Source organism: Asparagus officinalis, chromosome 3, assembly GCF_001876935.1.
Source record: "Asparagus officinalis chromosome 3, Aspof.V1, whole genome shotgun sequence".
Classification (NCBI taxonomy): domain Eukaryota; kingdom Viridiplantae; phylum Streptophyta; class Magnoliopsida; order Asparagales; family Asparagaceae; genus Asparagus; species Asparagus officinalis.
Window position 1 is genome coordinate 85,316,733 of NC_033796.1, and position 24,089 is coordinate 85,340,821.

General features: G+C 38.8%; 3 protein-coding genes across 4 annotated transcripts; 2 read left to right on the forward strand and 1 right to left on the reverse strand.

The window, feature by feature from the left end:
• Nucleotides 6,310-12,258, forward strand: LOC109834422 (probable allantoate deiminase). Its single transcript, XM_020402434.1, has 13 exons — nucleotides 6,310-6,526; nucleotides 6,621-6,703; nucleotides 8,712-8,815; nucleotides 8,914-8,998; nucleotides 9,070-9,186; nucleotides 9,525-9,634; nucleotides 9,717-9,822; nucleotides 9,934-10,020; nucleotides 10,600-10,839; nucleotides 10,910-11,035; nucleotides 11,159-11,320; nucleotides 11,409-11,608; nucleotides 12,023-12,258. The coding sequence occupies exons 1-12, from the start codon at nucleotides 6,343-6,345 to the stop codon at nucleotides 11,535-11,537; spliced, it is 1,533 nt and encodes a 510-aa protein (XP_020258023.1). The 5' UTR covers nucleotides 6,310-6,342; the 3' UTR covers nucleotides 11,538-11,608; nucleotides 12,023-12,258.
• On the forward strand, nucleotides 16,164-18,381 carry LOC109832363 (zinc transporter 4-like; the record flags this gene model as incomplete). The annotated part of the gene is given in 3 exon segments (XM_020399755.1): nucleotides 16,164-16,687; nucleotides 16,689-16,758; nucleotides 17,824-18,381. Coding segments are annotated over 3 exon segments (1,050 nt in total), but the record flags the coding sequence as incomplete, so codon positions are not given.
• On the reverse strand, nucleotides 19,814-23,352 carry LOC109834423. 2 transcript variants are annotated; one of them, XM_020402435.1, is made up of 3 exons: nucleotides 23,071-23,352; nucleotides 21,929-22,030; nucleotides 19,814-20,178 (listed from the first exon to the last, which is right to left on the reverse strand). In XM_020402435.1, the coding sequence occupies exons 2-3, from the start codon at nucleotides 22,023-22,025 to the stop codon at nucleotides 19,943-19,945; spliced, it is 333 nt and encodes a 110-aa protein (XP_020258024.1). In that variant the 5' UTR covers nucleotides 22,026-22,030; nucleotides 23,071-23,352; the 3' UTR covers nucleotides 19,814-19,942. The 2 variants fall into 2 exon arrangements, with proteins under 2 accessions (XP_020258024.1, XP_020258025.1); XM_020402436.1 differs by having other exon boundaries at nucleotides 21,929-22,081.

Genomic DNA, 24,089 nt, shown 5'->3' on the forward strand with positions numbered 1-24,089 from the left:
TGACCAATATATTGAATCCTTTTGCTCATTGAGATTTTATTATGATTACTCATTCTTGTTTTAGAATAAATAACCATAATACTTATAGGATTTTTGGCAAATCCTCAGCCATCAACGGATTTGATATGCCTTTACTGACTACCATTTGAGTCGGGCTAGTATGTGAATTATCTAGGTCCGTTTCACATATAACGTTGGGCTAAAAGAATTAAACTCTTTTAGGCTTTGAACTATAATATTGAATATGTAGGCTACATGTGTTAGATGTAAACTTATCTCTAATAAGGGATTGAGATAACGTCCCCCATGCATAAACGGCATGGCTTTTGAAATGCAAATAGGTTATATTTCCTATGCAGGAAAATGAACCCAAAATTATAAAGAAAGAATTGGGTATTCTATCTTTTAATCTCTTGTTTGTTGGTAGAGATAAACCCTAGGATCGGATAGGAATAATTTCATATTCCATGTCCTGGTCTCTTGTTTGTTGGTAGAGATAAACCCAAAATTGGAGAGGAAGAATTTTATATTCTATCTCCTGATCTCTTGTTTGTTGGTAGAAATAAACCCAAAATCGGAGAGGAAGAATTTTATATTCTATCTCCTAGTCTCTTGTTTGTTGGTAGAGATAAACCCAAAATCGGAGAGGAAGAATTTTATATTTTATCTCCTATTGCAAAAGAAACTCGAAGTAGGATCTCCACTTAAAGAATCTGGACTGGTTTGAATAATCCTAACTGTCATAAGGTTTGATTATTCAATTCAAAAGTGGATCTTTCGTTCGCAAAACGAATCGAAAAGAGATTTTGATTGTGGTCCTAACTATAGTAAGGTTTGACCAAGTGAGAGCTTTGAGACGATCCTAACTGTAGGAAGGTTTGATCGCTCGATTTGTGGGCCTCTCGTTCATTGAAGGAATCGAGAGGGGATTTTAGTTTTGGTCCTAACTGTTTAAAGGTTTGACCAAATGAACAGTGGGGGTTGGAATGATTTTAATCCATGACTGATTTTGGTGTACTCTTCGTCGATCGATTTGATCGGTGAGGAGTTTTGTAAGGAAAGATTAACTGTTTACAGAATTGAATCTCATCTCAACAAAAGCTGTAAAAGAACTTTATGATAATCAAAAACATATTATTTGAAAGATCAGTTTCATATCTAGACCAATCAACTGATCTCGGGTTATCCCGAAATATCCCATACAAGATTCTCTAGGAACTACGGAGAGAAGGAATCTGCACTTCCAATGGAAGAACGGCTTCACACCCATACGTTAAAGCATACGGGGTGGCTCCTGTAGGCGTGCGGACGGTCGTACGATAAGCCCATAGAGCTTCGCCGAGTTTGTCGTCCCAATCTCGTTTATTGGTTTTCACCAATTTTGCCAGAATTTTGATGATAGTCTTGTTAAAAGCTTCGGCTAATCCGTTAGCTGTAGGATTATAAGCAGTCGATGAAACATCTTTAATCCCGAATTTACTGCAGAACTTGATAAATGCGTTGCTCACGAATTGAGGACCATTATCATGCACTATTCGTCTTGGAACACCATACCGATAAATGATATGGTGTTTAATAAATTTGATAACATCAGCCGTCTTTACTTCTCTAAGTGGAACTGTTTCTGCCCATTTCGAGAAATAATCGGTGATTGCCAAAATAAAACAATCCCCTTTAACCGAAGGTGGGAAAATAGGACCTACTATATCCATTCCCTAAGTTTCGAATGGCCATGATGTCGCCAATGGGTGTAAATACTCAGGAGGCTGGTGCATATAATTTGCATGTAGTTGACACACTTCACATTGTCGTGCGTAGTCGACTGCGTCTTTTACCATAGTTGGCCAGTAATACCCGATTCTCCTAAGTCGATCACAGAGTTTAGGACCGGGCTGATGTGCACCGCAAATCCCATCATGCGCCTCTTTGAGTGCTTGTTCCGCTTCTTTACTAGATAGACAACGGAGTAAAAGACCATCGTACGCTCGTCGATACAACATTTGTGCTGTGGCGTTGTAGTAAAATCTCGGCGCTCTTCGCCGAATCGATTCCCTTTCTCTTACATCTTCAGGCAATATACCATGTAAGACATAGTCGATAATAGGAAAATGCCAATCTCGAACTTCGGGTTCAACTCCGGTTGAGTATGCTTCCTTAGCATTCGAATCGTAGATTGGAACAATAAGCTGGTGAGTCCTCACTATAATCAATTGCTCTGTTTCGGGAGGTTGAGCTAAGGATACAGACAACGCCGCCAATGCGTCTGCGTATGCATTTTGGAGACGCGGAACATACTCGATAAAAAATCCTTCAAACGAGCTTGCCATCTCGATGGCCACCTGGTGGTATGGAATCAGATCCCGATTTCTGACTTCATACTCTCCTCGTATTTGATTAACTACCAGTTGAGAATCTCCAAAAGCCTCAAGGTATTCGACCCCCAGCTCTTTGGCGAAATTAAGTCCGATTATTAATGCATTATATTCGGCCACGTTATTAGAGCATGGTTCGGTCAGTGAATATCCTCTAGGCAAGACATGTTTTTCTGGGGAGACTAAAACGACCCCCACTCCTGAGGAGATTTTAGAACATCCGGGTGCACTTGCCACATTGGTTGATCGGGAAGCTCCATCGAAATATAATTGCCACACTTGTTGATGCGAGGTGGTATTAACTTCGTGAGCTTCATCGGGCAGATCGTCGTACAACTCCACTACATCTTTCGTAGGATTTTCCGCCAAAAGATCGCAAATAGCTCGTCCCTTAACCGACTTTTGTTGTTTGAAATATAAATCATATTGCGATAATAGTAGAGCCCACCTGGCTAAACACCAATTCATAGATGTCGGTTGGGTCATGAATACCCGGATTGGGTTTATGTTGGAAATGACATAAATTGTCTGTCCAACCAAATAATGTCGCATTTTTTAGATTGCGAATACCAAGGCGAGGCATTCCTTCTCAATCATCGGATAACGAGACTCAGCCCCTACCAATGTACGACTCAGATAATACACAGCTTGTTCGTGACCATTATCGTCGTCTTGTGCGAGTAATGCACTTAACGAATGGCTTGTCGCTTTGACATAAATCAAAAACGGTCTGCCTGATTTCGGTGCAACAAGAATAGGTGGATTCGCCAGATATTTCTTAATATCTTCGAATGCCTTTTGACACGCTTCATCCCAAATGAATGACACGCCTTTCTTCGCAAGTTTCGAGAATGGTTGACATTTCCCAGATAAGTTCGATATAAACCGACGAATATATGCCAATCGACCTTGTAACCCCCTGAGTTCTTTAAGATTCCTCAGGGGTTGTAATTCATGTATCGCCTTCACTTTATCAGAATCGATATGAATACCTTTTGTGGTGACGACGAATCCAAGAAATTTACCACTGGACATCCCAAGGAAAGACTTAGTTGGGTTCATCTTTAACTGATGAGTCCTCATAAGTTCGAACATCGTCTTCAAATCGTTAATGTGATCACTTTTATCACGACTCTTAACGACAAGGTCATCAACATAGCATTCGACGGTCTTCCGAAGGTGTTCTTGAAAGATCTTCGTCATCGCTCGTTGGTACGTAGTGCCGGCATTTTTCAAACCGAATGGCATAACAGTATAACAAAAGACACCAAGGGGTGTTCTGAATGCTGTATGCTTTTCATCGTCCGGGTGCATCTTGATTTGATTATACCCAGAAAATCCATCCATGAATGACATCCTTTCAAACCCGCATGTATTGTCAATGATGACGTCTGTAATTGGTAGAGGAAAGTCATCTTTGGGGCAGGCCGTATTCAGATCTCTGAAGTCAATACAGATTCTGATTTTTCCGTTCTTTTTAAGGACTGGAACGATGTTGGCCAACCATTCAGGATGTTGTTCTTCTCTGACAAAACCCGAATTAATTAATTTCTTGACTTCAGTTTCTATTGCCTCCATAATCTGCGGACGAAACAATCTTTGTTGTTGTTTGACAGGTTTGGCACCCGGTTTAATGTTAAGGCTATGCATTGCTACATCTGGGTCGAGTCCCGGCATATCTTCGTAGTTCCAAGTGAAAACGTCGATATACTCTTTAACGAGGGCGATTAGTTCCTCTTTTTCATCCGCTGGAAGATCACCGCTGATAAATATAGGCTTTGGGTTAGCTTCGTTACCCATATTAACTTGGACTACTTTATCTTCGGTAGGAGGTTCTCTTTGCTCAAATCTATCGCCATATTAGATATTCATGTAATGTATCCATGGATCTTCCCAAATGGGCAACTGATCGTCCTCTTCGGTTGTGGAAGGATCAACTGTCGCCATATTCGACATTAGGGCTTTGAATTTTTCTCCAATGCTCACGTCAGAATCCCAGGTTGAAGCATCGGATGAATGCCCACTCTTATTTATTAGTTGGCTAATAATCTATTGGCCATATTCGTCATCAGATGATGAAGTATAACCTAAACCCCTTTTATGACTGTAATAATTATCAGGTCTCCCTTTTGGTACGTAGGCAGGACGGGGTGGAACTTTGACGCCTTGACCAAAATAAAGACCTTCACCAAGCGAGAGGTCATAACCTTGTTTTGTCATATAACCATTCTCTTGTGAACTATACCGAGAGAAATGTTGCCCGGGCTTTTCTTCATCCGAATTAACATCCATCCAAGAAAAGATCTGGAGTAGGGGATGGTTCCCCTTTTCCAAAGACTATCTCTTTTTCACCCCCTGTCTTCTTCTTCACGGGTAGTATCATAGTTGTTCCGAATGAATTTTGGAGGTAATCCATTCATTGCAGACAAGACTTTATTGAAATACCTGCTAACTGTTTCCCCTGATCTTATGAACTCAGTTCTTATTATTCTATTTTTAGTTTTGTGCCCAATAATACTCAAGAACATAGCAAGTTGTTCTTCAACTTGAACGTGTCTCGTATCTTTTAATAAACCGTTTGCTTTCATTACTTCAACAAGTTTAAAAAATGCCCTCGGTCTCATTCTAATATAAGATTGGCAGCTATCTTGATAACCCTCCAATACACGTCTGAAATGAGCCTCTCTACAACTTATTTTCCTGACCCTTTCTTGCGGCGAACAATTTGGTATTCTCTTGCGCTTAGCACGCATTCTCAAAATACATGTTACCAAAGTGACCACGGCGCAGACAGCTGTATTAGCACACATCCTCTTCAATTCTTCCTCATCTTCCATATCCATCTACAACCGTTTTAAAATTATCATACAGTTACAGCTTAAGATGGCTACTTATTTCTTGTCAAAATTAAGTAGATAATTGATACAAATATTTATTTCTTTTAAAGCAAGAAATCTAATTGCAATAATAAATTATTTTAACTAATGTTGCATTCCATCTCACACAATTCTAAACAAGCAAGATAGACCCAAAACAAACAAACTATATGGTTAGATTACTAATAATTTACACGCACACAAAAAAATTAAATAAAGTAAAAAAAACAGCAATTTAAGTTATTAAAAGACTGATTTGAAACATATTATGAAATTAATCTCTACACAGATACCCGCATGAAATTAATCTACCTAACAACCTAATTCTTGCAAATTTACAAAAAATCCACTACACAGAGACCCGCATGAATTATTTTGCTGTAATATTATGAAATTAATCGAACAAATCATTGAAATTGCTGTGTGTGTGCCTCTATTTCTCATATGCTTCAAAATTAAATTTAATTTTTCAAATCACTGGAAAAAATGGACAAAGTAAAAGGGGGAAATTTTTATACCTTACTGCAGAGGGGAAAATTCCGACGTTCAAGCTCGTGGAAATCAAGAAGATCCCAACCCAAGTTGAAGAAGATCCCAACCAGAAGGGATCACCAAGAATCGAAGGCAAGAAAACCAGCAACAATCTCGTGGAAATCAAGAGCTAGGGTTTCGAGAAAGAGGCCCGACCCCAAGTATCATCGTAGACGAAGAAGCGCGGGAGCAGAGGCGCGAGGAAGAGGGCGATTGAGGCGGGAGCGGCAGAGCGATTCCAGATCTAGGGATCGAAAGCGTGAAGCCAGGAATCGGAATGGACGGGGAAGCTCAAGTGTCAGAAATCTCGCCCAAATCGGAAGCAAATGCTAGGATTTGGGTTTCTACAAAAAAGGACAACTGTAGCTACTGTGTAGAAGATGTAATCCCAAAAAATTTTGCTGAACCAAACTCCAGAATAGGATTCACAAAGAATCCATAATTTACGAAAATGCCACTGTCAGAACCCAATTCCTAATCCTATTCTATAAAAGCCTGAAACAAACAGGCCCTTACCCAACATCCACGCCTCTCTCTTTCTCTCGCTAACGTCTCCATTATTAATGAAAAAAAAGGTAAATATTATATTCCACCAGTGCATCTTCTGGAGCTTGCCCCCGACGCTCTCCGGTGACCGCGTAAAAATGGCCGTCCCTCTCCCAAAACCCCCTCATTTCCCCCTTCCCCATCGCCCCAAGACCCTAATTTTCTCACTGTACGCGCTTCTGTTTCTCGTTTTCGCCTCAGGTTCGTGAGTTTTTTTGACCCCTCTTTGTTTTTTGCGATTTTTTTTGTTGTTGCTAATTTTGGGTCTAAATTTCATGGGAGTTTGTGCTTTCAGGAAGTTTTGAAGAGGGAGAGGGCGAACTATTTGTGGGTATTTTGAGGGACGAGGCAGTCGATAGGATCAAAGAGTTGGGAAAGGTAAAGATGTGTTCTTTTAGTTTTATACCCATTCACTTTTTCTTTTTCTTTTTTCAAAATTTTATTTTCGTTTCTCTTGATTTAGTTTTAGAAAATTAGGTCGATATTTTGAGAATTCTTGGTTGTCAGTTGATAAGAACTAATCTCATGATGATATCTGCGGCGGCATCACTCAATATGTTGGCACTTCGTGCGTAGTTTATTTTAGTCTAACAACACCTCAAGCTGGGACGTAAGTATTAAAGAGATTCAGATTATTATTGCTACGTCTATTCCAAAATATCTCATGAGCGAATTGCGAAATTGATCCCCTGAAAATCACACGAGGAGCACGAGGAAATTTATCAACCATCTTCCCATGAACCAATTGTTAATCAGTTACTAGGTGTTTAGTGATCTCATGAAGTGTTAGGTTGTCAGAAATACAGGCAGTTGTTTGGTTATCCGGGAATAAGAAAATGGAAGCTGCGCGAGATACCCATTCTCACAAGGTAGATGATGATCAAGTCATATGAGTTCACGGGTGATGTTCGCCATAGTTTGATAAGTTACTTTGCACATTATGAAACGATTGTACCTTGTTTTCTTTACTCCTCCAAGAAACTAAGTGCCCATGAAGAAAGTTGCAAGTTCTTGTAAATAACCTTCAGCCCAGGCGGTGAACAAACCCCATCGACATTTTAAAAACTACTGCAACAACTTTGCCCACGAAGGCGTAGAGTATTTCACAACCAGGAGAATATTTAAGGTACGTAGAATGAACTGTGGCTTCTCAGTGAGGCTTCTGTGAGGCATTTACGGGCTGGCTCTTTACATTAGGTAATTTAGTTTCCCAGAAGTTGATGACAATCATCCGATCAATTACCTTTATCTGCATTTAACTCGGAATATTAGAATATCTGCTGGGTTTACTGCTAAAAGGCCCATCTGCTATGACAATTCCAATACATACTTCCTCTAGAACAACAAGCAACCTAATACCTATGCTAGAGTTGCTAACTACTACACCAAAACTCCGAAGCTATGGTGAGATTTACGGGTTATAGTTTTATATTCTAACATGCCCCCGCAGGTTGAGGGCTCTTCTTTATGGGCTAAAATATGGACTCACACAACAGTATCAATTTTTTTAAAATCCTCATTAAATTCATGGCTAGTGGGATTCAACCCTAGGTTGCTCTGCTACCATGTTAAAGTTGCTAACCATTACACCAAAACATCGAAGTTGTGATGAGGGTTGCAGGTGATAGTCTTGTATTCTAACAACTTGAAAAATATTTGTAATTTCTTTTCTTTGACTCTTGTGTACGAAAGTGGGGCTACAAAAATTACTTCAATCGGCAGTGTGCTTTGCATTATTGCCCGTGAGAACAATGTCATTAACACAAAACTCGACTGATATTTCCACAAAGAGAAAATCTTGAATACACAAAATAACATCATCGACATAGCTTTAAGCCAAACTTTGTCGTGAAGGAAAGGGACCGAACTGTATATATTCAAGGACTTCAAAGGTCATATATAGCTTTATGCCACCTGCTTAACTTTCAGCCACAAATGAAGTTGCATAATTTAGTCCGAATAGTAGACATTCAATAACTTCACAGCTTTGGGTGACCAATGGATTGTTAATGAATGTGGTCACCCTCTTTCACGAAAGTGGTGAGATGAAAGAAAATGCTTCCAAGCTGCAGTTGGATCAGACTTATGAAAATGTACTCTTGCAACAATGCACCATTTCATGCAAAGTAATCTTCTCATAAAACATTAGAAAATGAAGAAGGAAATATTGAAAATACAGAGAACTTTTTGTTCACGTTGAGGAGAATTGGTATCAGTAACTAAAAGTTAATTCATTGCTGTAGTGTCATTGTTAAGGAAAATTGTTATCCTAGCCTTTTTCTTGGCACTGATGCTCCTCATTTTCCGATAACTGTAAATCCAAGAAGGTTTTCCTTTGAGAATTATGTTTGTTTTCTATCAGTAGTAACTTATTCCTTCTCAGCAGATTTCTGATGCTGATAGTTATCTTGAAAGAACATTTTTAAGTCCGGCCTCTATAAGAGCTTCAGAACTTATCCTAAATTGGATGCAGGATGCTGGTCTGAAAACGTATGTCTCCAATAACTTTTTAGATACTTTTTTTCTTGAGAGAATTTGTAGATACTTATGTTAATCTTGTCTCAAGTAAACCGATTGATGAGTTTTAGGTGGGTGGACCAGATTGGCAATGTACATGGTCGAGTTGAAGGAATGAATTCAAGTGCTGAAGCTCTACTTATTGGATCTCATTTGGTATTGACTCAAGCTTGTTTCCTTTTTATATTTGAAGAATCATTGATTAAAACTTTGTCTGTTATAAACAGGACACTGTCATTGATGCTGGAATGTATGATGGATCGTTGGGTGTTATCTGTGCCATTTCCGCTTTAAAAGTTCTCAGAGTAAGTGGGAAGCTGCAGAACCTTCGAAGGCCAGTAGAGGTTAGCAATTTAATCTTTGCTGTTGGTTGCTGAATATATGGGAGCTTTGTTGAAAAACAATGTAACAATATAAGCAGTTTGTTTTCTCAAAACTACATTCCTAACTACATTCTCGGAGCTGGGAATGTAGTTTTTTCTGTGTAACAACTACTTATTAGTATTAGTAAGGGCTGGGGATCTGTATGAGTCCCATTGTTTTTCTCAAAAAACAACTAAACATTAAAATATGATCATAAAGATTTGGGGCAAAAGCTGTGTTGTTGAATGATTAAAGTTGTGAGTAGTTTAATATGTAAAGTTAGCTTTCATTGCTGATGTAACTTATTTCTAACTCGTAGGTAATTGCTTTTAGTGATGAAGAGGGGGTCAGGTTTCAAACTACATTTCTAGGCAGTGCAGCTATAGCGGGTAGTTTACCCAAATATATATTGCAAATATCTGATAACAGGTGTTTGTTCATAGAATTTTCGTTTTACATCTTACGGGTTCTGTTTAATTTGTTTCCCTTCTAATGCGAATGAATTGTCCAGTGGCATTACGTTGCAAGATGTCCTTAGAGAAAGTTCATTCCAAGGTACCAATGAGAGCCTGGATCAGATCAAGTATCAACCAGAATCAATTTGGAGTTATATTGAGGTATGGGTTCTCAATAGTAGTCATTACCATCAATCTCATTTATTGAACAATATATATTTCTCTGTACTACGACTTTCATGTATTCATAAAATGTATCATCTATTTGTGCAGGTCCACATTGAACAAGGTCCTGTACTTGAATCCATTGGTAACCCTGTCGGCATTGTGAGAGGTATTGCAGGACAGACACGACTGAAGGTCTGTTTCCATTATTTTCCACTGTATCAGAAAGCTGAATATAATATAAGAAGGATGTAAGTGTAGAATGAAGTAGTAATCAATCTTAGAGTGCCGCTACTGGAATTCTTTACTTTATGAGTACGGATAAAGAAATAACTCATTTAATTGGACAATACAACTTAATGTGATTTATTGCAGAGATCCAGAACTCTCAAACTCATGCTGTTTGAATTTATTGATCAATATACTAGCCAGAGCCTATAAACAGATACGAAATATTCATAGTTCAAAGTCATAGCTTATAATATATGAAGGTTTTGGAATTACGTTGTCCAACATTGTGTTCCATAAATAAGACCTACACTGCATGCTATTCAATGAGCAAGTATATTTAAGCTGTAACAGTTATCATTGGATGTTCGTTAAGGAAAATGGTCACGATATATGGGCACGCTATTGCCACATTTGGGTAAAAAATGTCTGCAAATCATTATGTTCCATCTGTTTTGCTTTCTAAACTTTTGTGATGTATTATAAATTTCAGTAGAAATGTCTCATAAATAGATGACAATGAATTTTACGCACGTCCAATTTCAGGTAATTATCACAGGTTCTCAAGGACATGCAGGCACTGTCCCAATGTTCATGCGCTGTGATCCAATGGCTGCTTCTTCTGAACTCATATTCTCGTTAGAGACTCTCTGCAAGAATCCTGAACGTTTTTTTGCTGTTGATGATCAATGTGGAAGCTTCAGAAAGGAATCTTTCGAAGGATTAGTTTGCACGGTTGGAGAAATTTCTTGTTGGCCAAGTGCAAGCAATGTCATCCCTGGCCAGGTATATAAACAATAAATCAATTTCACTGCTTTTCACTTGCTCATTAGTTAAAAAAATTCTTTTACCTCAGGTAAATTTTACTGTGGATATTCGAGCAGTAGATGACTTGATAAGGGAATCTATCGTATTTGAATTTTCCAATAGGATAAATAAAGTATGCGAGAATCGGATGGTTAATTGCACCATTGATCGTAAGGTAATGGTTATCTTCTTTATTTCAGACTCATGAACTTTACATTAGCAACCCATCAAAGGATGGCTTCATCATTTCTTTTTTTGCCCCTTTTAATATCTCCAAATTTGCAATTCTTTGTTTCAGCATGATGCAGAGGCTGCACATTGCAGCTCAGAATTGAGCCTGCAACTTCAAAATGCAGCTCATTCAGCTGTCAAGAAAATGGATACTGACATCCAAGGGGGTGTACCTGTATTAATGAGCGGAGCAGGGCATGATGCAATGGCTATGTCTCATTTAGCTAAGGTCATGCCCTGTCACCCAAAACTTCATTTTTTTCTTATTTAATGTGATATTTTGCTGCTTTCTAATTGTGTGTTGATCTGAAAACCAGGTTGGCATGGTTTTTGTTCGGTGTCGAGGAGGCGTTAGCCATTCCCCTGAGGAGTATGTATTAGATAATGATGTGTGGGCAGCTGGTCTTACTCTACTCCAGTTTCTTGAGACCAACATTTTAGATTAATGAAGGCGCCACAGAGAAGTATTAATCTGCTGGACCTAACATAACAGAACCTAACCATGTCCTGTGCTAGGGTGAGTTATCAGAACCGATTTATAACGGTCTGCTTATTGAATCTTCATAAATTTTGAGAGGTTTTGCACAAGACTACCATAAACGTTTTTTATTAGAGAAAATTACCATGAACTTTTAAACTGCAGAAAAAAATACCGTGAACTATTTGAAATAAACGTGTCTATTCAATGCACAAAGTCCATCAGGGTTAAGGTAGAAGATATATAAAGTACACCAGGGCAGAATTGTCCATAATGGAGAACGAACCCTTACTGCCGTGAAATTCAGTGAAAATCATTCAAATTAGAAAAGTTTATGGTGGTTTTGTGTAGAAAACCCGAGGTTTCATGGTTTTTGTGAAACTTACCCTTGTATATTTTTAGCAAAAAAATTAGTATAATGTATTTATAATTGTAATTTTCTAAACATTTCAGGTGTACGAGGATTGTTGCTGTTTGTGAAGGAGAATAACTAGGCAAGATGCAAGCATCCACACACGCGCACACGCAGGTGTAAAACAACTTACCGAGAAAGTATGTACTATTATTGTAATTATTACTTTCAACAAAATAAACTAACACCTTGCTGCATCTCCATGCTACTTGTTCCTCACTTTTCTTCACTGTAATTATACTTTTAACAAAATAAAGTCAGGTCTTGTTATCCATCATACTTATGCTCGATCACTAATCATAAATGCTCGTTGGTAGATTTAATTAAGGAACGTGGCTCAATGTAAAAATTTCCACAGAGATGTGATCTGACATCAAGCTGTGTACTGTTAGCATTAGCATGAGCGTGACTGAATAATATTATCGCATATATGATAGGTTATTACACCTAGCTAGTTGGGTTAGGGCCCATTATGTCCTACTTGAACCAAATCATGTAAGTCTAAAGATTCTCAAGAATCTGGTCTCGGTCATGTATTCTTTGAGATGAAGAAAGAAGGCGTGAGGGTTTGATTGAAGAGCATTGGGTCCTTTGAAAAAGAATCCATGAAGAAGAAGTGTTTCTCGCTATCACCACTGGCTGGATAGTGATCTTGAAAACACATACAAGACGTTCTGATGTAATTTATATTCTGATGCCACCTGATTTCTTTTCACTTCATACCATGTCATGTCAAGAGTTCAAAAGATGGACAAACTTTTAAAAAGGACCATTTTTCTAATTTTATATAGCAAAAACAACCTCATCAGAAAATAATCTGCAAAACCGACTATTTTCTTCAGAAAAGGGTTGGTTTTGCAGCCGCGAAGTTTTTCGAGCTACATGGGATGTAGTTTGGTCAGGAATTGAAATGCACGGGACTAGCAGTCCCGTGCTTCTTCTTCTACAATTGATCCTGAGAGAAGAATGAAATGCACGGGATCGCTAGTCCCGTGCATTTCAATTGAACTACACGGGACTAGCAGTCCCGTGTAGCTCGAAAAACTTCGCAGCTGCAAAACCGACCCTTTTCCGAAGAAAATGGTCGGTTTTGCAGATTATTTTCTGATGATGTCGTTTTTGCTATATAAAATTGAAAAAAAGGTTCCTTTTAAAAATTTGTCCATCTTTTGAACTCTTTGATATGACATGGTATGAAGTGAAAAGAAATCAGGTGGCATCAGAATATAAATCACATCAGAATGTCTTGTATAACCGACCCTTTTCCAAAGAAAAGGATTCTTTTCCAAAGAAAATGGTCGGTTTTGCGGATTATTTTCTCATGATGTCGTTTTTGCTATATAAAATTTAAAAAAAAAAGTCCTTTTAAAAATTTGTCCTCAATAGATCCATCCAAACATCAGACATGAGAGAGAGAGAGATGACTTGCCACCCTACTTTGCCAATGTGGTATCATGTGTGACAAAAAAGACATGATGGTTTTTTATATCAATTTCCCATAGGTGAACTGTAACACAATACCATAATGAAACGATCACTCTTTTGTGGAGTCACGTGGCACAAAACAGACTGAAGTGATGACAAATATTAGGCCCAGACATCACTGGTGGTAAACGCGGTCTTCAACAGTGGGCCTTAGTAGGCCCGTTTTATTCATGGCCAGGAGAACACGGAGAATGCCTCAGTCCAAACATTAGTTGAATGAGATGATGCCCACCAACATACGCATATTTTTACTTTCGTTCTTCTACTTTTATGGCAGGATGAAGAAATCTGAGGGAAAAAACTTGAGGAGAAATATATACGGTATGGAGAATAGTATTGGTATAATAAAATGTCAGTATAATAAGAACATCATAACAATGTAATCAGACTAGCGTATCGGTATAATCACCAATTTTAAAATTTATGCTAAAAATTTTCGTTTTCCTTGCCTCCCCATGAGACGACGTCCACTTTCTAATAAAGATATAAATTTTGGGTGGGTATATACTTTTATCAATTATGATTAGTATTTATACACGTTCAATAATGAGCAACTTAAAACAACCTTTATTTTTAAAAAAAAAGTTAAGAAAAATTTAACTTTTGAATATGTAAATTTAACATATTTTGAAGGCATATATAGTGGTGTATCTACTCCTCTATACTTGTAGGAGGATCCAAAGATTTACTATTCATGCTACAGTAAATGCTACAGCCTGCAGCGCAAAGCAGAATAAAAACGCTGTAACATTTGAAAAATTTTGCTGTAGCATTTAAAATTTGTAGGAGAATCCAAAGGGATCACTGTTGTATTTACAAAAATTTGCTGTGTCATTTAAAAAAGAATTACATTAGAGGATATAAAAAAAGAGGGCCGTGCTCTACACGGGTGCACACTAGTTTTAAGGAAAATGTAAAATAAAATTTGATCATTCCAAAAGGAAGGGGAAAATAATAACAACTAGTTTCTTTGACGTTCGATGGAGGTATATTCTATAAGTGGCATTGTTATCCAGAGTTGGATACTCTTTCGAAAGGGCAAAAATAAAGAATCATTCCATCTTTTTTTACTACTAATTAAGATAGTGCAGTAAAATATCAGTAAAATATCTTTGATAAATATTAACTAGAGACTACTGCTTCGATGATGATTCTTGTTGTGTCAGGTAATATGGACTTGGATCTGGTTTAGAAAAATGGGTATGCTTGCTACCAAGCACAAAAAATGATGTTTGGTAATGAGATGTCACATCCACCTCCACTCATCGAAATCGGGACACACACTCACATGAGTTAGGAAGTCGTTGGGAGTTACAATGAGTGGATGAGAATGAGACACCTTACTATCAAGCACCAAATTTGTGCTTGGCACCAGAAATATCAAATATCAGCCAGAAAAGTTTCAAAGAATGTACCGCATGTTACGCTTAAAAAATATAATTTTTTCTGTTGAGCAATTATTTGCGATGCCCAACGTCAACGCCACTCGTATCCACACCCTTTCAGCTATCCAATAGCATCCGGTTGTTTTTAGGTTCCAAATTATCCCAAAAATATGTACACACATATATATATTTATTTACTTTATAAATATTTAATTTATGTTTGCAACTGGTCGCATACATCCGTCCATGCCAAGCTCTGCAGACGAAGACCAAATAAATGGACTCATATGCGACCGTTATTAGCCTGCGATGACAACATAATGTCAACACTTCCTCAAAGGCTGAAAAAGCATTTTTAACCCTCAATCTAATGAATCTCTTTAAATAAATAAACTGTTTATTCCTTCATGTCGCTGTTATGAGCTCATTATCCATCCTTTTCTCTTCTTAATTAATTAATTAATCACGTCATCAGTCTCATCTCCACTTTGTGTTATTAGGTCCTGAGTATGGATACCACTGGGTTTGGGTTGGCGTTCTTTACGCTGTGCCCGGCCCGATTAAGGTATTTTCTTTGCATATTATTAGAAATTGGAGATCCTCCTCATCATCATTCGTGTGTATGTTATCTTTCAGATTCTTCTTCTTATTTTTTATCGGACAGATGCTTTCTCTACAATTGGGATGGCCCGTGGTGTCACGCTAGCTAAAATCATACCATGAGTTTTTTTTTATAAGACTCCTGAGATACATGGGACCTCTTACCTTTTTTCCGTATCTTCTCATGCATGCATTGACCTTAATTATGATCTCTTAATATGTGATGTTTCACGGACGCCTTCTACTGTATTATATTGTTTTCATATCCGCTTTAGCATGATAAAACGAGACTAGAGCCTTTAGCTTATACAACATAAATTCTATCAGAATGATCTGCATTTAAACCATGCTAAAAAAAACAACTANGCCCAGTTTCATGATCGGTTATGCTCCGGAGGATCTATGTTTCCAACTTGAACCCAAAAACAAAGATTTCGTTTTTGTTTTTTCTTTTTTTTTCCCCTTATTTTTTTGGGGCAGCGGGGGTTAAGCACGGAACGGGTTTGGTTCGTGAAGAAGCCAAATCCGACCCGCTAGGACAGTAACTAACACTCAAGAATCTGTTATAAGTACACCTCCCTCCCTCTCTCTCTCTCTCTCTCCTCCCCCCAATTCACTTCCATTTCCTCTGTTTCTGACTCTTATTAACTTGACTCTCATTCTCTGTTTTTTTTTCTTCATTTTTTTTTAATTTTTTTAAACTTACAATGAACACCCCCAATTACATCCTCCCCATCTCCCTCCTCCTCCTCTCCCTCCCCCTCCCCTCCTCCTCCTCCTCACTCCCAATGCAACCAGACCCCCCAATCCCCGCCGACACCCGCCACACCCTCGCCTTGAAGCTCGGCGCCATCGCCCTCCATCCTCGCCCTCCGCGCCTCCTCGGCGTCCTCATCCCCATCCTCAGCCAAGCGCATCCCCTCCCTCCGACCCCGAGACCGACGCATTCCTCATCATCAAGTCCTCCGCCGCCGGCGTAATCCTCGCCCGGTATGATCCACATCCTCCCAACGCCTTCGAGCGGCTCACGTCCCCTGCCTCGGAGGCGGGCCGTGGAGGGATTTCCCGTGTTGCGGGTTTCGTGGCGATGGGGTCCGCGGTGGCGACGATGATGGTGAATTGTTTCGCGATGGGGTATTACCGGCGGTCGCAGATCAGTAAGGCGCCTCCCGGTGACGATGACGCGGATGTGGCGCGCGGCGTGGTCGGCATGGAACACGGGCACGGGCACGGGCGCTGCGGCGTCAGAGGGGTGGGACGGAAGAGGGTCGGTGGCGGAGAGGATCAGGCGTAGAGTTGTGTCACAGGTGAGATCATAGCAGTAAATGTTTGATTTTACATTTCGGTTTTGCTCTAACGAGAATAAAGCAAATGTTGCACGCAGAAAATGCCGTAGTAAAATGAACACGGAAGCTTTGGAATTTACCCTGGTCTTTATATTTGTGAATTTAAACTGCATTTTCATAAATTAGTTTAGGTGCTTTTAATAACATTTCCCACAAAAGAATGGAGGGAAGAGCTTTGCTACATGGACCCAAAATATAGGACCAACAGAGAGGACAGATGAGATGTCCCTCTCCTATAGCATAATGAACTGGCCATTATTAATGATGATCAACTCATTATGCAATAGGAGGAGAACACCTCAACTGTCCCGCCTCCCCGTTGGTAAAAAAAAGAAAGAACTTAATGAGATGGGTTCTTTATCCCCTATTCCCTCTTGTTTTTTTTATTCTTATTAATTTGTCTACCCTTGCTAAGCGCCTAGCTAAAAATGTTTACATGGCTGTTCATTACCTTGTTGGGACTGCGTTTTAAGAGACAAAGGAATCTTCTCCTTACATAGCGATTCTTTCTAGGACGGCAAAAAGAAAAAAAAGTTAAAATATTTACTAAATTTCTCGATAATTTCTATGTAAGTTTTGTTCAAGAAACAGTTGTCGCTTGTCATAAACAGCTCTGCGTCAATGACTATCGTATCAGTTACAAAGAATACCCTAATGTACATATTTCATACCAAAACTTTGGGGTATATAGACATGATAATTAATATTTTGGTTCTTCTAAACACCATAATGCCTTTTTGAACCGTCTTGATGCAGTCTGTCTTGGCCCACTCCTGGCCCTTTTTTTTTATTCTGAATTTTTTTATTACCTTTTTGCTAAATTTACTGTAGGCGTAGCTCAAAATGGCTATCTCCATCGGAAATAACTTGATTTATTATTGGCAACAAGGTTTTTGTCTTTAGCCAGTGGATTTTCCATGAAAAGTGGAATATAATCATGACATTAACTAACAGGTGGTGGGCATGTCCTCATCATGAAAACAACCCCATTTTATCCGATCCTGAGCCAAATTGGACCGTGTGCAGGTTTTGGAGCTGGGCATTGTGGTTCACTCAGTGATCATTGGCGTCTCCTTGGGCACCTCACAGAGCTCCTCGACGGTAAAACCCTTGTTAGGTGCTTTGAGCTTCCACCAATTCTTTGAAGGGATAGGCCTCGGTGGATGCATAGTTCAAGCCAAGTTCAGAGCAAGGGCCACGGTGATCATGGCCATCTTCTTCTCCTTCACTACGCCCACTGGCGTCGCCCTAGGGATCGCGATATCGTCGGGGTACGATCGGAACAGCCCGACCGCTCTCGCCGTTGAGGGGCTCTTCAACGCCGCCTCTGCGGGGATTCTGATTTACATGTCACTAGTCGATCTCTTGGCAGCGGACTTTATGAGCCCGAGGTTGCAGGGCAACACAAGGCTCATGTTGTGTGCGCATTTAGGGCTCATTCTTGGAGCCGGATTGATGTCTACGCTTGCTATATGGGCTTAGGTCCTTCCTCTTGTTGTGTTCGCAAGGGTTTTTGTCTATTGTCGAAACCCTTGGCAAGGGATGCTTTGCTGCTGTATAGCAATGGCAAGCAGGGACTTTTTGTGGGTGAAAATTTCTTTCCAAGATTCATTTGTTTTGAATTGTGCTACGTACACATGAAACAAACAAACAAACAAAATAATAATAATAATAATAATAAATCAGAATGTAGCCTCTAGTCTCCAGACATTATAACCTCAAACATTTTCATTGTATTATATGACAAGCAAAGATTACAATTTGGATGCGCAGAAGCTAGAAGAACACAAAAAAGAAGTAATTAATTAATCATTCCATGCATAATTTCAAATATAAGACTTGCTTCGGAAGTGAATAGTGATGTTAGAGGATTTTAGCATGTAACCTTTTTTTTATCACATACAGATAGTTTTAAATAAGCTAATACAAACTAAGCAACTACGTGATTAAGAAATTTGCAGTATGAAGCGCGCACACCCAAAACCCTTTGTCTACAACGCTAAAAACAAAATACAAGTTTTATACTTCTCCATTTACTCTCTGATTAAAATACTTGGCTGACTGAACACTGAACAGAATGGAAAGTAAAAAGATTGAAATTCCCCAAAATTCCCCAACTCTCTCTCTCTCTTTGGGCATCAGCTTCCAAAGTGATGAGCATCTCAGAGGAAGGCACCGGGTACAAAGCCTTTTGGCCACATTGTGAGGCCAGAGAAAGTTTACAAATATATTTTGATTAAACTATGTAATGTGATGGATGTTGTCATTACAACTAAGGGGAAAAAGTCTCAGTGGGTGGATGTTCCCACCAAAATTACGCATCAGATATCTTGATGTATACCCCCCTTATATGGGTAAAAAAAAAAGTTCGACTATGAAAACAGATCTAGCCCGGAAAATATATATTAAAATTCCATAGAAAGCCCTAGCCGTGGGAGGGGAGGGGGGGGGGGGGGCGGTACTGACCTCGATAAAAAGCTTCTAGCCAGCAAAAATATACTAAAATTCCGTCACTGGCCATCGCTTCAACTTCGTAAGTAGCCAGATTCTTGAGCAATGTTGTTTATTGACTTCACGCGATAACCTCTATAGAAGCTACATGAGGGAATGTGGGCTTTATAAAGCCTAACATCTAATTGGCAGTTTGAAGGAATGATCACAGAGTTCAAATTCATGGGAATGAGCAGGAAATCCATATAGTTCTTCTAGAGTAAACAGCACAGAGGGAAGTGTGTATTTTCTGAAGGCCATTCTTTTCACAGAATCATATGCAGAAGATCTAACCTGATACACTTTGAAGTTTCTGAATGCCATTATAATGTAAAAGGACATCATGCATGTATATTCCAAAGTTTTGAGTATATAAAGGTAGCCTGAACACAAAAACACATTACAGATTTTAATTTTGTAAGGAAGAAGTGAACTATTTTTTAAAATGAGACAAAGAGATTGGCTTCAAACACATTGGGATTAAGTACCCATTTCCCAGAAAAAGTTATTTTTCAGCAAGCAATCATCTTCTAAGAACATGATGTTGCTTCATAGATACTCAACATAGCACGTACCTTTTACAGTCACCAGTTCAGGATGAAAATTTGTAACAAAATTAGAACAAAAGAAAACAGCAGTGCCTCAGAACTCTTCCTCACTCCTCTTTTGGCCTTGAATTGCCTTCATCATCGTCATTGATTGTTGAGTTGGAGGGTTGTTGGGTAATGCTGGCTCTTGCAGCAGCTACAAACGTTGGGTCCGGCTGAGCCTCGTTGTGTGGCTTCTCTTTCATTGCCAAATAGATATAGTATGCAATAACCAAATTCACTGATATAACCGCAAGAAATCCACTCAGTAATGTCTTGGAGGAGGAGGAAAGCTCACTTATACCTGGGCGATAATATTTAGATAGATATTTATTACCAGAAAAGTACTTATTACATTAGCAATATTAAGTAGCCTCTTCCACTTTACAGTAATATCAAGGAAAAGATAATATTTTAGGCTTAGATTAGTAGTAAAACTAGCACTCGGCCTTATATCCATTCCTTGGATCTAAATTAGTGGCCAAAGAATCTTTCAGATAATAAGATGGAGCTTGTTTGTCTTTTTTTTTTTTTTTGAAATCTTGTCTACACAGTTTAAGCCCATTCAGGTATGAATGATAGAGTAGCTTATCATGGAAAACAGTATCCAACACGTTTATAGTGATTTGATATCATAAGGGGTGTGAAAGGAAATCTTAGATTCTGATCTCAGTAATTCTGTACAGAAGATTAGTATGAATATAAACTAGGAAGGCAGATTGAAATATTCGGAAACAAGCAATGACCATCCTTGGTACCTCTAGAGTCCACAAAATTGTGATAGAGTTAGAGACAAGAGGTGACTGTTCTTAAATGTCCACGGAGTGCAACTGTTGTCTACGTGCGGTCTACTAGAATAATGAGGTTTGCCATTTAGCATTCAAAACTCCTTGTTAATTTTTGAGCTTCGTGGAACTTAACACAGTTGAATAAGCAGTTTGATATAAAAGTGCATATGAAATTGTTGAGAAGTATAGCTCCAGCTAGTACTTGGAGGAGTTAGCAGGTCATATCGTTTCAGGTGAGGTATTTGGAGTCCAGAAAATAAAGGTAGTAGATAATGTTTAGTTTCTTGGACTAAAAAAAAAAAGTTAATATTCAGTTTTTACCAGGTTCAATATTTTGGGAAAAGTAAAGAACTCGACAAATTATTGCAAACTTCTAAGACAGTACAAAGAAAATTCCGCCTAATTTCGGAATCCTTAAAAAGACTTTGCCTTCAGGAAGAGGGAGTGCTGGGCAAACTTTTAGCAACTAAATTGGCCTTAGACCCCCACATTTCAATTTCAATTGAGTCTTCATATCAACATGTGATGCTTCAGGAACATGAGTTGGTCTTCATTTATAATAAAGGATTAAATAACTATTGCCCCCTTGAGTGAAGTAATGAAATATAGGTTAAGTCTCTAAGCTTACAAAAGGTAATTGCAGTGTGTTTTACAAGCAATGACAACACAATCAAGGTGAAGGATGCAATATATGGTAGTGCCTAGTTCCACAACCAGTATCTTAATAATATACTCCAAGTTCCAGATAGAAGTCATAGCTACTAACGAGGAGAAAAGGAAGGTTTTGCTGTGCTTGTATGAAAAAGGACATTTCACGGTTTCCTTTTGAGCAGGCACGAAAGGATACTTCAATTTTTCTGGCAAGAAAACTGTTAACATTTGCAAGTAACCAAAATATATAGCAAACCTTCAAGCATTCCAACTTTTTGGACAGCTTAAAGCTGGAACAAAAGCTATAGGAGAATCACCAGAGATATGGGTTGGCGAGTATTATCGAAGATGTTTTCTTAGTGGGAGTTGAATTGAATTTTACCAAACCCATAATTCATAAGCTGACTGCAGATGAAACCGGTAACATGCATCTAATAACAATCATCCACATTAAAATCCAGATATGATAACGCAAATCCTAAGTTGGCAACTCGAAACAGGCACATTACAAAATTCATACGCCCCCATCTTGCAAGATAGTAAATCTATATATATCGATAAAAAATGATCAATATACACCCATAATATTAGCAAAGAAAATAATAGTAAATTTACCGGGGAATATCTGATAATTAAAGCTGTACAGTATCAGAACAGGAGCCGCCCACATGACCATAGATGTAACAAAGAAGTTCTTCATCACTCCAGACATTGTTGCTTCTCAAAGAAAACAAAAGTTAACTTCAATAATTTTCACTGAACCCGAACCTATAATATGCAAAGAAAATAAACCATGCAAATGATCAAATAGCTAGTTAATTGAAATTAAATACCCTGATCAAATCTCAAATCTTTATTCAAAAGTTTTAGGGTTTAAAGATAAGAATCCCAAGCTTGATTTTGAGATTCAAATACAGGTAGCAGTTCTTCCCCCCCTACAATTTAATAAAACCGTAAATTCCTACAAATTTTGAAAATTAAATAAATAAAAATTACCGAAGGTGAGGGTTGCTACTAGGGGTGCATTCGGTTCGAATATGACACTTATCATATCCATATCCGCTTTTTGAAAACGGATACGGATACGCTTCGGATATTCACCGGAAAGAAAAAGGCATTATCATTCCGCACTAAAAGGAAATGGAAACGGTTCGAATATTAGAGAGTTGGATACGGATATGATACATATATTAATCAGATATTTGGGAAACGGATATGAATAGGGTATGACCAAAAAATAATAATTTAATAACTCACAAATAACTAAAAATTAATATACTTGAAAGTAAAAAAAAATCTAGAACATTGCTACACAGATTCAGATATGCACTCTCTCGTGGTATATAATTTTCAAAAATCAGCATTACAAACTTACAGTTACACATCAATGTGCACTCTCTATTTATTTGTGTGTTTGTGGGTATTGGGAATGAGGGTGGAATTGGCACTTAGGTATCAGTTGAAATTTTTGAGCACTGATTTTAGTAGCTTGTGGTTCCTAATTCCGAAGCAAGTTTTAGCTTCTAACTTACTACTTTAATTCAAGGTGCATGTGCTCTAGAACTTCACAAAATTTTAAGCTAAATCATTTGTCAAACAAACTAGGTCTTTTCAGTTTTCAGTCAATAAAGGATAGCAAATTAGGGCTTTTTATCGAATAAATTAGGGCTTTCCACTCAACGAAGGGCTAGCAAATTGGGATTTTTTATCATACAGATTAGGGCTTTTCATTCAACCAATTAGAGTTTCGAATTCACCTCAGTGTTAGAAGAAACCGAGGAGAAGAATTTTCGGAGGTCGCTGTTGATGGTCGGTCGAGCTTGAAGGCGGAGGCTTGAATTCGGTCAAAAAAGAAGAGCCTTGGAGACGGCTGAAGTCGAAGGCGGAGGCTTGGAGACGACGAAGGTTGAAGGCGAAGGGCGGAGGTCGAAGGCGAAGGCTTGGAGACGGCTGAGGTCGGAGGTCGGAGGTCGAAGGTCGAAGGCGGAAGTCCAAGGCGGAGGAGGCTTTGAGATCGTCAATTTAAATCGGGTCGGGTAGAGGATAAGATGGGTTGTATATATAAAGACCCGACCCAACACCCAACTGTAAAAACTAGCTGAGTTATACACATTCGGACTATATCCGGACCGTATCCACAAAATTGACCCAAAAGCCGTATCCGAAATCGTATCCGAATAAAAACTCAAAACTAAAACAGAACCGAAACCGTATCCGAATAAAAACTCAAAACTAAAACAGAACCGAAACCGTATCCGAATGATTGTAATCTTTTCCTACCATATCTATTCTTTTATACAAATGGGAGAAACAAAGAGCCACTGTTCATGCTACAGTAAATTTACTGTATCAGCTGAGAAATTAAAAAGCCACCGTAGCAGATCGGTACTGTAGCAGCTCGGGAATGGCACTGTAGCAGGCGAGTTACTGTAGCATCCCAGAAAATTCAAACCGGGAGAGTTTAAAAACGACGGGAACATTGTAGCAAAAAAAAAAAACACCGTGCCGCGCACGGGCTGCACACTAGTCTGTTTTCTAAACGGATATGGTTGCGATCGGTCCGAATATATCCGGATTGTTTTGCACCCTTATTTGCTACAGATCTCTGCTCGGTGTCCTCGCAAGTTGAGAAAAATGAGAGAGAGAGAGAGAGAGAGAGAGAGAGAGAGGGAGAGCAGAAGAGAAATATGGGAGGCTGTCTCATCGGGTCGGGTTGAGATCCGAATAGATATTTTACCAGTTTGTTACCTGGGCCTATGCCTGTTGGGCTTTAAGT

Excerpts from the sequence above, each read along its gene's own strand:
- LOC109834422 (XM_020402434.1), top strand. The coding sequence starts at position 6,343 with ATGAAAAAAAAGGTAAATATTATATTCCACCAGTGCATCTTCTGGAGC. Across the intron at positions 8,999-9,069 it reads TACTTATTGGATCTCATTTG|GACACTGTCATTGATGCTGG; the intron begins GTATTGACTCAA and ends TGTTATAAACAG. Across the intron at positions 11,036-11,158 it reads ATTGCACCATTGATCGTAAG|CATGATGCAGAGGCTGCACA; the intron begins GTAATGGTTATC and ends TCTTTGTTTCAG.
- LOC109834423 (XM_020402435.1), bottom strand. The coding sequence starts at position 22,025 with ATGTCTGGAGTGATGAAGAACTTCTTTGTTACATCTATGGTCATGTGG. Across the intron at positions 20,179-21,928 it reads TAATTATCAGATATTCCCCG|GTATAAGTGAGCTTTCCTCC; the intron begins GTAAATTTACTA and ends ATTATCGCCCAG.